This window comes from Mastigoproctus giganteus, chromosome 7 (assembly GCF_048544385.1).
Source record: "Mastigoproctus giganteus isolate SK-2022 chromosome 7, ASM4854438v1, whole genome shotgun sequence".
NCBI classification, from domain to species: domain Eukaryota; kingdom Metazoa; phylum Arthropoda; class Arachnida; order Uropygi; family Thelyphonidae; genus Mastigoproctus; species Mastigoproctus giganteus.
The window spans coordinates 193,908,011-193,921,780 of record NC_143581.1 but is presented as its reverse complement, the minus strand read 5'-3'; the positions used below and the strand labels follow the sequence as shown (position 1 = coordinate 193,921,780).

Here is a 13,770-nt window from a genome sequence, read left to right as displayed (position 1 = left end):
AGCATTTGGACATTGCAACTATATATCCTGTAGTTTGTCAACATCAAATAAACTTGGTTGCTCTGAACATTATGTCATGAGTTTTTCTATTTTAACTGCTAGAGGTGAAAGGTCATATGACTGTAGATCAAATAGTTCTTTACGTTTTCCCGATGACTCATTGTACAATTCACAGCGAGACAGCAGCTTTTCTTTTTCACATTGCTAATTTAGGAACACTCGGCAAAAACTGGTTCTTCAAAAATAGGAGATGCTTACACAGAACTAAGTGCCAGTCTGCATGTTTTATATCCGTGTGATTTAAACTAACCTCAGAAGCTGTCGCGTGCTCATTAGCAACTACTGAGTTTTGAACATCCTACAAGATTTAGTTGGAGGGGATGAGAAGGAACTTGCAATATTTTATGGATGTGTCAAGTAGCACTCATCCAACCACTACGTCACTTCCGCTAACCGCACTACATCACGGCTCATGCCTAACTAGGTCATGCGGCAGCACTGCTTAATACCCGAAGGTTTAGTCTAAAATTTTCATATCTATTTGAAATTTCAAGGTTGATAATCCATGACATATATTACAAAAAAATCTCAGACTTTTGAATCGAATAAAGTTGAAAAATGATAGCGGCTGGAGTTTACAGAAAAATGAAGTATTACAGATATTGGTACGTCTGTTTCTGTATTCTATGCTGCCTTTACGCCCTGGTGGTAGCACGGTTGGTAGGATCGCCATCCTCCCCACACCGGATGGAAAAGACCTGAGTTCGAATGCCGTCGATGACGGGAGGAATTTTTCTCGGTTTTCTTCGCAGTATAGCTGAGTTATTCGTTCTCAGGCATGGGGTAGCATGGTTTTTTCTCCCATAAATTCGGGTTTTTCGTCCAGCAAAACAGAAAATTGACCTCAGAACACACGCAATTTACAGACAACGCACACGGGAACATGGCCGTAGTTGCCGATACTCTTACAACCCAACAAGTCTTTACTTTATGTTTTTTTAAACAGATCGGTTAAAAACGATTTAAAAGAAAATCATCTAAAATAAAATACACTGCTGATAATTGTCCCATACAGTTTGTTCTCGAAAACTCCATCTCAAAGATCCATCGTAAAATAATATTTAATATTTTATTGTGGATTTTTAATTAATTGTAGCGCAGTTGTAAAACTATTCTAAAACTCTTTCACGATATTAAAAGTAAACTTCCCATATGGCATCTCGCATATGAAATGATATGGAAAGAGTGGTTTCACCAGCATTGATTAATTGTTGTTGGTGCAACTCAGGAGGTGGTTGAACTACAACTACATATAAGAACCATCAGCAGAGAGGACAAGTTTTTGACGAAGAAGAAGAAGAGAAGGAGGACGAGGAAGTGAAAGTCACCATTCCAGTCCATGTACAGTTAATGCACGTGGCTAGCAAGTTGAGCGAAATGTCTTTGTATTCAAGTAATAAAAAATTACAAGTTGTGCTGACTGAAAACGCGAAAATTCCGGAACAATTCACGGAGAAACCCCTGCTTTCTCTGTTTGAAATTAGCTAACTACAGCTACGATCAAAGAATCCTTTTAGAGTTCCCCCGGTCTCCGACGTAATTCGCCCCCAAGCAGCTCCAAATGCATGAAAAGTGGTGAAACCGTTATACTGTACTTTTATAAAGGGTATACATAGAGATCCTGGATTCTACTTATATATTTACCTGATAATTATATTCTTGCGTATGACTAAAAAAAGTTTTTTGTCTTTTGTAATTTACTTGGTAAAGCAAAAACAAGAAGCTATCTTATAACTGATTATAAAATATATATGAAAATCAAATAAAAATAAATAATTTACCAGCGTGCATGAATGTCCTTTTATGAACTTCCGAAAATCATCTCCATCCAGTATTGAGCTAGCAAGCATTTATCTGTTTGTTCCAATTCCTCATTCGATTCACTTCAAGGAGACGTACGAAAACCTCTGACTTCTTAATAAAGTTAAATGTGAAGATTACGTTTTGGAGATTTGAAGGCTAGAGTGACTGCTAAATACGATACTGTTTCTTGTACGCCGTCTTATAAACTCCTTTGACCATGTGGCCATCCCGCAGTATAAATAGAAAATTTATTTTATTTTTCTCTGTGTGTTGTTGGGTCAGCAATCAGGTTACGTTAAAATGTAATTTTTCATATGTCAATGGAATATGAGGACACGAATACAACGCCGGTTGATTTCGGGTTCTCATACAAACTTACAAAGAAGCAATGGCCAATCAGAGATAGGCTGGGTTCAAAAAGTTGGATTCTACTGGGTCCAAAAAGTATTAAATGTGAGAGTTCGAAATCCTTATGAAATAAAACAAACAAACAAAAAAAAAGAAAAAAAGAGGTCAGTTTTGAAATCAGCGTGGCAAACTGAAAGAAGGCAACGCTTGAATAGGAGTCCTGTGTTATTGGTGAATTTTAATTTTAAAATATTAGACCACTTTAATTGAGTTCGCTGTACCTTGCGTGCCTTATAGTCTCGGTAGTTGCTGATGCACCAGTAAACTCAATTTAGTGGTGCATCAGCAACTTTCCATGGTTTGTTGTTGTAGGGTTTTAGGGGCATCAGCAACTTAAGTCGTATTACGCCGTATATAATACTGATATGTTTTATGAATCGCGTGTGTTCTGTGATAAATTTGCTATTTGCCAGTCAAAAAACCAAAGTTTCCGGAAGAGAAAACCATGCTACAATCGCCTGAGACCTACTAACTCTGCTACGTTGTGGAAAAGGCCCATAAAATGTACATTCTGTGAAATGAAAACTAGAAACATAGACACAGTACACTGATTCTCAAGGCACTTAAATCTGTGAGACTTAAATGTATTATGCAATGAATTGAATTTATTCTAAGGTCAGTTTGGTTGGATGAAAAACTCCATCCAAGTTAAAAATGCAATTCTCTCACGCGAAACTAACTAACTAATTTCTTTCATTTTGTTAACCATTCGTAGTTCTTACAAAACTACATCCGGCGGCAACCGTATACAAAACAGTATTGTAAGGTTACACACTTGCACAAACTGATCCACAGCGGTTTGTTCGTGACAAGTCAGCGCGGTTAGCACTGTGATTATAATCACCATCTTCTCCACACCCGGTGGAAAAGGCCTGGGTTCGAATCCCGTTAATCAGATGAATTAGTTTTCGGATGGCCCTAATATGACACTTCACTTCCTACTGCGAATGGTGATAGCTTTGAGAAACAATAACGTAATAAGTGCATTGGAGTTTGTGATCTAATTCTTGGATGTCATAAGATGACGTACTGTGATTTCATCTATAGTGCTATAACATCTCTGAATTATTTGTTTATGTTTGAAAGATATGTCCAAAGTAATAAACTCTGCTTTGTGATTGAATATCTTTCTCTTAATGTAAACAGTTAACCAGGCATCGATTTTTTATTCAGTCAAATTCATTGGAAGTTTATGCACAAGGGATTGGAAAGAAGGAACGAATACAGAAATAGTGTCTGACTAATCGAGACACTTAGTTGCTATCATTCACTTGCTAATGTGCAGGGACACGTACGTACTGTACAAGTGCCCTCGGGAGTCTAGTGTCGCGAACAGCATTATTGGATGACGCCAAGAGATAAAGATAACAGAACTCACCAACTGACGTGGTTTCCATTGTTGATCTTGGCAAGTCTGGCCTCGTAACCTGTTTCTACCTTGTCGGCTCCTCCATGCTGCTAACGATTGCCAAATCGATAATTTCTTTCTATACTCAAGGATGCCAGACAGCTAACTTTATACGCTTTATGAAGAAAAAACCAGTTCATGTTTAGCTGCCGTCGTAGAAAAATAGGCTTTTCATTACTGATGTGTGTATATAGCTAGCACAAGGACGAATGGTTTCTATTTTGCTCTCATCTCTACTTACATAATTTTTTCTTTACGACTTCCCTTCACTATTCACTTCTTGTGATTCCCTTGACATTGGTTAACCCTCTCTCTCTCTCTCTCTCTCTCTCTCTCTCTCTCTCTCTCTCTCTCTCTCTCTCTCTCTCTCTGGTTATTCAGAATACATGCAGTCAATAGGCACGGCATATACTGACTCCTCATGGCCTTAGTTGCATTGGCGAAATTTTCAATTTCGGTTTTTTACTAAGATAAAAAACCGAATATTTGTAAGATATATGGTGCAGGACATCTCTTCACTTGATGAAAAGCAACCAAGCGCAATTCGAACAGAATCCCATCAGTAATTGTTGTCTCAGAATATTACAACGTAATTAAAAATCTGCACTGAATATTAAGAAACCAGAAAACTACGCCTTACATTTGAATAGTTGTTCAATGTTCAGTTCATGTTTTTGTCAAAGGCGCAAAAATCACAAACTCAGTGTAACTGATAATAGAGGAATTCTTGTTATCCATTTTAATTCCAAATATTCTTCTCCCTTTCCTTTCCTCTTAGAGTTATGAAGCTATTTCAGTAGCTTGGAGGCCTGTAAGACATTAATAAACTATCTGTCATCGAAGTTTCATGTGAATTATCAACCGTTTCCTGGACATTGGCACTCGCTATATTTCTTCCTACATCATTTTGTCGCTATTAAAAGGAAAAATCCTGCCACCTGTTTACTGTTGATGATAATGAAGTACTCCGTAATGCTGGGAAAACATCTTCATCTTTTGCATTCCTGTCACATGCATTAACTGGAAACTAGAAACTAACTACAACCCTTAGAGCCATTCAGCCACATCTCCCTTACCAACACGGGGCAGTTAGTGTTAATATATGGCTAGAGCAAACGATCCTGATGTGGGTAACAACACCTTAGGGAAATAAAGCAGCCAGATGAAGGGATCTAAATACTCCGCATGAAGTTAATGACTTGATGTTATCTCCCGTCCCTTGGGAGTACCGTTTACGCTATGTATTTATATGTGCGCGCGCACTTATACGCGTATGTGTGTTCTACCCGCTTAAATTAATTACAATTGTGTTTTTACCAGTAGTTGGACCCGCAAAAAATATATCTGGAAGTCATTCAACCTCTAAGGAGGAGCCACGATGATGTTACTCCAATTAACAGAACTCATATTTTGGGGTGAAAGGTCTAGCTGATTTTAATTATTGGGATTAAAGAAAAAATGGAATTCAGAATGCTATTTAGAAGTTTACCCAAGATTTTGAAAGTTAATCAGAGAAAATTATAAATCAATTTTCTAGCTTTAATGGAAAAGATAAATTTATTTTTGATGCTTTCAAATATTTGATATTATATTATTTGGATATTTATTTGGATGCTTTCAAATATTTGATATTTGAAAGATTAATTCATATAATGGATTTGTGATGTGTAGTAATTTTCGAAAAATTCTCAGAGTTTAAGATAAAGAAGTGGTCAGATAAATTTATACAGTATATTAAAATGATAAGAAAATGGAAGAATCTTGAACTGTACATTTTTACATTCAAAATTCACGTTTTAAAGGTGAAGTATTTCGCAAAATGTCACCTGTTTATTATCTGGACCTGTTTATTTTTATAGATTAGTCTATCATGATATAGATCGAAAAGGTTTCTATAGACACATCTCATTTAATTTTTCACAATACAATGAAAGATGACTCATTCAATTAATAATATCAAGATGTCTATGATCATTATAATTAGGGCTTGCATAAAACCGACAAATTTCAAAACCGAGTTTCACCGAAGTTTACTCTTAAAACCGGTTTTAAAACCGATTTTCTCAGACTTAGGGAAAATAACTAAAAGCTTATAACACAGGTATTTATTTTATCTTGGATAGATTGTACAAATCGTAATCAAATCTTTTAAACAAAATCTATCACCTCTTATAGTAAAAAAAATAAAAAAATTAAAATGTTCCAAAAAAGTAACCAGCTTGAGATTAAACAAAATTACAAATTGTATTCATATCCTTTGAATAAAAACTATCGTCTCATATAGTAAACAAAAAAATAATAAGCCTTATAATAATAATAAATAAATAAAAAAATAATGTGAAAAAAAAACAGCTTGGGGAAATTACTTTACTATTTACTGCTCAGCTTTTTTCTGAAAATGATCCTTTAAAAAACACAGTATATTAAGAATTTTTCCTGATAGACTCTTGACCTTATTTTTGTGTTAAAGAGACCAGTAATCGAAAACACTCTCTCAGATTGGACACTTGTTGGTTTAATGGTCAGCAGTGCTCTATAAACTTTCTCCAGCTTTTCACTTCTACTGCTAGTTGCCTCAAAAATTTTAAAGTCTTTGCTAATTTCCAATTTACTCGGATATTTTGAAGGGTCTTCAGTTAATCTTTTTATTACACTATCATACTCTCGCATGAGTGTATCTCCAACATCGGAACTAGACGAGTCTTTGTTTTCTTCTTAAAGAACAGTTCGTTTATTTTCAGTTTCTTCATTCAACGCTAAGACCCCTTCGGAATGTTTTGCAAATAATCTCTGATAAATCTCTTCAGCATGCTTTTTCAAAACTTGTTTACTTGGAAAATCAAAAGTTCTTGAACCTGAATCTCTTTCCTAAACTTTTTGGGGTTGTGTATATAGCTCAGCAAAGCCACAGCTTGGCAATTTCGTCTTGCATTGTAACGCTGCAAAAGGCTTTGGTGAAACTTTAAAGCAAATGGGTTTTCTGCTGTATCAAGCTTAGCAAGCAGAAATTCTATTGAAGATTTTAGTAGGCGATTTTCGAAAAAGCTTTCAAATTTTTCTGACTTTGTTAATAGTTTGTGCAATATTGACCATTAGATTGAAGAAATAAATGAGCTCATCGGTAAAGTCGGTTTGATAAAGCATGCCTTGCTGTCTTTCTTCATCATCATCATCACTACTTTCTTCATTATTTTCATTTTCTTCATTGTATTTGGGAGACTCAGAGACTGTGGCACCATAATTGATTGCTTTTTCATAAAGTACATCTATAACTGACAGATGTATACAATGGGCGATACATTGTTGATTACGCGTAATTTGCTTGCCAAACTTAATCATCATTGCTGCTCCATCGGTGGTGCAGGCAACAATATCCTCATCCAAGTTCAAACCAAATTCTTTCAAGTGAACCATTAATCTCAATAAGACCTAACGACCAATGATTGTCTTTTGAATGCACATTTATATTCATATACCTTTTATTTTGTATAGACTAGAGTCAATTCAATTCGTCTAGAGTCAATGAATACCCTGCACCCAAAACCAATGAATTTTTGAAATGCTGAATGAGTTCTTTTTTCTTAGTTTTATAATAATTCAGAACCATATTTTTAATTCCATTCACTGAGGCTGGTGGTAATTTATCGTATTTATTTCTCTGAAGGTGAAGGCTTGATTATATAAACTCACACTTGACAATTGAATTAAAAGAAAATCCATCTAAAGCAGCTAATTTTGAAATCTCTTCTTCCATAGATTTTTTAACGATAAAGTTTTCTAATGTTATTACCATTTTTACGGGAGGTTCACTGTTATCTTGTTTAATATCAATCTGATGCATTTTCTTTAAATGCAACATCAAAGATGATGTAGATCCTCCAGACGACTTCATTATCTTCTGACATTTCGAACATTGTGCTTTACCTTTGCTTTTCGAGCAAAATAATTCCATACATTTGATTTCATCTTAGATATATTAAGAGTAATAAATATTAATTAGTAGGAATTAATATCACCGACAATTTTAAATAAAAATATTGAAAATAACAAAGGCACAATACTATGCTTCACTCCCGCAAGCACTGAACGAAGAGTCTAAACGAGGCAAGTTTCAAAATTTTCAAGAAAGAAATTATTTATTTATTTACTTGCAATTTTCCCCCCCAGTTAAATCTGTTGGTTTTTCAAAATTACATAAAAGCAAAATTTGGTGAAGCTGCTTTTTGGAGAATATTTGATCGCAAATTTAATAGGAATAAAGAAGCAAAAAACTTTCTGCGATTGAAATTTGATGCAATATTCAGCGAATCTGTTTCTAGTGGGTAACCATCAATAAGGCGTTCCATAACTTGCCTGGCCAACAAGATAGATGGAACGGAGAAATGTTGAGCATTTTCTTTTACGCTATCGCTCCGACTCACTCAGTCGTAAATGAGTACACCTGCATCGTGCCATGATACAGGTGGGAAGATAAAAGGTACCCCTCCTAGATTTGGACCACTTGCCCATGAGATTCATACCTAAACATAAAATAAAATAAAAAAAAAAAAACATGTTTAAAACATAAAGCAGTTGAACGATCCAGACAAACGAACAAACAAAAGAAAATGTGCTTAACAAAAATCTATATTCGAGGGCTAACAAAGAAAATATTCGAATCCGGTTTTAGAGGCTCGGTTTTAACAACTCAATATGAAAACCGGTTTTTTTACGAACCACACTGTGCGAAAAAGTTTTGTCTAATAACAATATGAAATCAGTCTAGGCAAATGGATTCGATATTATTTTCCTGTTCAGTTCTACACAATGGAACAAAATATGTGGCCAGTCATCACAATGAACCTCCTGTGCGGCGCTGTAAATTGTCCCTATACGACAGACCCGGAATTTAAGCAGTTTTTTATCTATCAACATCGTTGAGACATGCAGAACTGACAGATTTTTATTTTTGACAGAAGTTTGAAATTTGAAAATTTCTATTAAATGTAAACGTTTACTTTGAAAGTAAAATGATTGGAACCCATGTTGACTTGCCTCCCTTGGCGAAATGCATATCACATCATAAATTTCTACTATATGGCCTAAATAGCCGTTGCGTCAATAAACACCCGAATAATATTATAAATATTTCGAGTTCAAGAAACTTGCTTTCGATTGAGCACAGCGTGTTCTACCGTATACAAATAAACTGTTGCTAGATGTGAGCAGTTTTAAAATTATCAATGTTTAATTATCGAAATAAAATAAACGCTTTTTAATGACCGTTTTAACTTAGATATATGAATCAAAACTTCAAACTAAATTTTATAAAATTGAAGTACCAATCAGAAATTAAACTGCAGAATAGTTACTTGGTTGTCTGAAACACTTTCAGATGGAATTTCAAAATATGTAAAATCGCCCATCTCGATGCATTTCATAAAACGTTGAAGGATAGAAATATGAAAAATACGAAAAATATGAAACCGAACAAATTAAAAAAGAATATTAAAAATTATATTATAAGGAAAAGGGCAAAATCATGCTGTTAAGTCAAAGTTTTTTTTCCTGTACTGTTTAGATTTATTTACTTTTTGGTCATGGAACTTTTTAGTTTATTTTATAGAGGAACCATGCTATTTTCATCTGCAACTGACTAACTCAGCATAGCCTATCATGATTGACATATTTTCTAAAAATTGTAAACAACCAGACATATTGAGTGATATGTAGTATAGTACATACAGTAGAATTTTTATGATAAAAAAAAATAACATTTTATAAAAATTAAAGAAATAATTCGATTAACTGGTACAATTTGCAGAAACATAAGATTTGAAATTTGTTTTCTGACAGTGAAAGATAGAAAATATGGAAGAAATCAAATGATCGCTATTTCAGTTTCAGTTTTAGCCGACGTTTGTATTTCAGGCTTTGTTTTTAAGTCAGTGATTCCTCCGATGTCAAGTAGTTAGAGAATAAAGCCCATATAATACATAAATATACTCTCTTACCCTTTGAACAGTTAGGGGACAACCCACATCTTTTCCTCCTTGAAGACGGAATCCCCAAGCGGTCCCTAGTCCCTCTCTGCGAAGGCTGACGTTGAGAATTCCTTGACTCATGACAGTGTTAGATGTACACAAAGAAGTACGTAAGAATAAGATCCACCACCCAATGCGGGAGTCAGAAACACATCACAGAAAGGCCTTCGCCTCACCGATGAGGCCGAAGGAATTACTGATTCGTTTAAGCCTCTCGGGCTCCTGTCGACTTCGAAGAAAAGCGGAGGTGGTCGTCGTTTCGGTCCAAGAGTGCTGTATTATGACAGCGTTCCTTGCAAGGGCACGGCCATTCGAGCTGGTCCAGACTGCTGCCAACTTCTCTTCCCCTCCTCTTACCGTTTTCTGCGATGTGGTAAAAATAGCCTTCTCGTTTGGGTGTTTCGAGGCAGAGGATATGCTCGCGAACTTTACCGAGGGTGGTAGGTAGCACGCGCAAATAACAAACACTTCCGGGAGCGGCACATGGCCCTTCTTATATTCTGGTGAAGTTATCTAAATTATAATAACTTCTCGATTAAAACTTTTTCCCTCGAGTCGTGTAAAGAAAATTCTTCTGCTAGGCAACATATTCTTTTGGAATATGTTTAACTTTCTTTTCGATTTAATGAACTCTACAGTCGAATGTGTGAAGCGAAAGTTTTATTTTCGGGTATAGAGTATAATCAGTGATAAGACACTTGTGGCGATTTAGTTATTGTCGTTATGGTACTGTCAGTATTTCTTCTTTAATCTGTTGTGGTATGGCAGAAGTAGTAACAGTTTGCTATTGAAAGACCACAAATAAAAAATATATTCTGAAAAATCATACTGCCTAAAGAACCAGAGGAGATTATTGTATTTTAAGACGACTTTTTGGAGACATTAGATTTAAGAAATTCAAAGAAATTTCATGGATTCAAAAAAGACCCACATGGAAGTATATATGATCAAGACGATTATATATTATAATTTGCTATAATGTATACACTTTTATAATATAATTTCTCTGTATACGATCTTTAACATAAATAATATAAATTGAATAAATTAATCTTGCCCCGTTAAATATCAATAGAAACAAAAGTTCTCTTATACACGGAAAGACGGTCTACTTATGAAAACGTAAAATCATCGTGCATTCTTAATTTATTTGGTAAATATTAATTTTATCTCTGGATTTATTGCTAGATGAAGCTAATATTTTTAATATTCCCCTTTATTTTATATTAAAACATTTAATTTCTTAAAATTTTCCAATATTTATATATATAGAGAGAGAATACTGAAAATGAAAAACTGTCCCAGATACTTTTTATAAGATCTCTCTCATCAAAAGTCCAGAAAGATAAATGAACAATATTACTTTAGTAGTTCTTTTTAAATTATCCATAAACTTGTAAAATATGTGATTATAATGCTGAAAATATTTTGTCGATAACATAATACTAATCTCGCGCTGCACTCTGCAGTGATCTTCACAATATATTTAATGTGTTTGCGAAATGAAAGTTTTAATATTTTTATTTTGAAGCTACTGGACTGCTAAAGCAGTTTTGAAAAATAGTGATAATTGGGCTATATAAAAATGACAGCCTAGACACTTCTGCGGTTAAAATATTCTTTCCTTCATTTATTTTCTAGAATTAGCAGAATTGTAGAAAGTTGCGGTTGATGGTACAATGTTGTACAAATATCTTATCGCTGTCTCTGAGAGGAATATTTTCGGCACATTCTCCGGAAAGGTCTTTGACCTGAGTGTCTTCTGAAGAGGGACTGGAGAAATATTTTAAGCGCAAAGGAGCAAAGATATGTGGGAAGAGAGTAAAGACTGACATGCTGACGACTGTCGGAAACGCCTAAAAAAATCAAATCATAGTTACCTCTTCATTGCTATTCTGCTGGAAGATTTTAGTTTGTTTTTAGGTGTCAAATATATGCACATCAGAGGACGTAACATTTTGTGTTCAGTTGTCGTGCACTTTATGAAGTATGCATGATACTGAAATGCTCTTAGGGGAAAAAAAATTTCCGTTTTGAAATTAATTTCGCATCTACATGGAAGGCTAAGGCTGACTCTGCGGTGAAGAAACAACCACGTATCCCCAAAATCCTTACTGATAAGAGCCTGTGAAAACTGATAACATCTTCATGCCACCTAATCTTAGAGATCGTTTTCGCGGGCAGCACAGTGGTTATAACACCATTCTCTCCACGTTGGAAAAGAGTTCGAATTCTCTCAATGACGCGAGGAACTTTTATGGGCTTTTTGCACTCCTTAGTTGAGTTAGCCAGTCTCAGGCGAAAATAGCATGGTACCCCTTCCCCAACTGGTTTTTTTGTCGTCCAGAAAAACGAGCAAACTGACCATAGAACACCCGAATATTTACAGACATAATACACAGGGATAGATGAGGTAATTCTCGGGTGGTTGTAATACGGCAGTTTTTACCCTTAGAGATTCTTGCTTTGTAAACGCAAGGAACCACAGGTAATCATATTAGTGCTTCCACAACTCGCACATTGCTGCATGTCATGAATTTCTGTGGTAGAGCTACTGCACATAAGCTCCTGATAATCAGATCTAATGCATAGTGCCAATTGCAAGGTTCAGCAATTCAGTATGTTGCGGGATGCATCAAAGCTAAATTGTGGATTAATGGAAAGCAGTATTACGGAATATATATATATATATTGTATATGCTCTTCCAGCCATATGTATCTGCTTTGGTGTGGAGAATGCCTGGGGAGCTCTTCCGACCAGAATGTGCTTTCTTCAGTTATGACGATTGCAAACGACAGTGTCATATATTGTGACAGTTTCCTGGAACACGCCACATAAAAACATGACTCCTTGTTTTGTGATCTCACTGATAGGAACATCGCGACTACCAGAAAGCTCCCATCTCAATCCTAGTAGAATTCCTGTGGGATGAATTGGAAATTAGAATACCCGATTCCGGAGCGTCCAAGAAGGCCCTCTGCACTGATGGAAGGGAGAATGAAGCACTACATTTTTTTTTTAATCATAAATTGAGAGAATGTATTTTCAAAAGTATATGCAAAGACCTCTGGTCCCAAAATGTGAGGTAAATAAGGCAAAAAAAAGATAAAAAAACCAAACCGTGTGTGTCTTATTCTGAGTAGTTTACTGAAATTAAAAATAATAATAATAAATAAATAATAACTAAAATAGTTTCATAAAATAACTCTTCTCTGCATTATGTTTTTCAGTCAACCGTTTGGGGACACTGTTGTCCCTCCTGCGATGGTAACAGCGCTTGAATATAGGCTCTTTAGAAACGAGTATATATATATATATATGTGTGTGTGTGTTACAAATGAAAGTAAAATAAAATAAAAATAAATATAGATGGAGAAGTTATTAATCACAAAATGCCAAGCCTAGTTCAAGAGAAAAAAAGAGAGAAAGAATGTTAAGAACCTATAAAAAAATCATTAAGTAGAATTAAGTCTGAATTAATGCCGAATTAACATTCTTTTTCATATATATATATAAATAGTCAACCTAAAATAACTAATATCGTTTTTAATCGGATAACATCAACCATTAGGCGAATCCGTTATCTATTAAAAACTTCAGGTATCACTGTAACCGGTTTCGAAACTATTTGGTTCCATCATCAGAGAGCAGGTAGCCTCATTGACTTTGTTGAGCGGTGAAAAATAGTAAAACATAAGTATTATTTTGTATAAGTATTCATACCAGACACGTATCTGGTATGAATAAACATTTTGCTAGGCACGTGTTTGCTTATTCTGCTTTATTTTTATTAGTTTTTTACCATTCAGAATTCTATGGCTAATTTTTTGAATACAAACAGCATGTTCCAATTCAAAAATATTGAATGTGGGAGTTTGAAAACTTAAAGAAGGAAAAAAAACTTGCAATGATAGATAATAATTTTAAAATTGCACTGGCTAGGATGGTGGTCCCGACACTATGTACCGAAAGTAATTTACTAATAAAATATACGACCAGTTCAGTATTCCGAATTACATTCTGTGAACGTTCCGGATCTGATCCCCTGATAATGTTTGCTGTGACAG

The 13,770-nt window shown here is 34.9% G+C and overlaps 2 protein-coding genes across 6 annotated transcripts in view; one reads left to right on the top strand and one right to left on the bottom strand.

The window, feature by feature from the left end:
• The window catches only part of LOC150083510 (uncharacterized), a 101,624-nt gene that overhangs the window by 13,735 nt on the left and 74,119 nt on the right, over positions 1–13,770 (top strand). The window lies entirely within an intron of this gene.
• LOC150083511 (LIM domain-binding protein 3-like) overlaps positions 1–13,770 on the bottom strand; it is a 119,720-nt gene that overhangs the window by 83,714 nt on the left and 22,236 nt on the right. Inside the window, exon 1 of one of the 4 annotated variants that reach the window (XM_090378038.1) lies at positions 9,673–10,003. The exons of 1 other annotated variant lie outside the window; for it this stretch is intronic. In XM_090378038.1, the coding sequence (XP_090234164.1) occupies positions 9,673–9,783 (111 nt within the window). In that variant the 5' untranslated portion in view covers positions 9,784–10,003. Of the gene's footprint in view, positions 1–9,672; positions 10,004–13,770 lie in introns of those variants that run through there. 2 more of the 4 variants (XM_090378039.1, XM_090378036.1) reach the window with 2 other exon arrangements.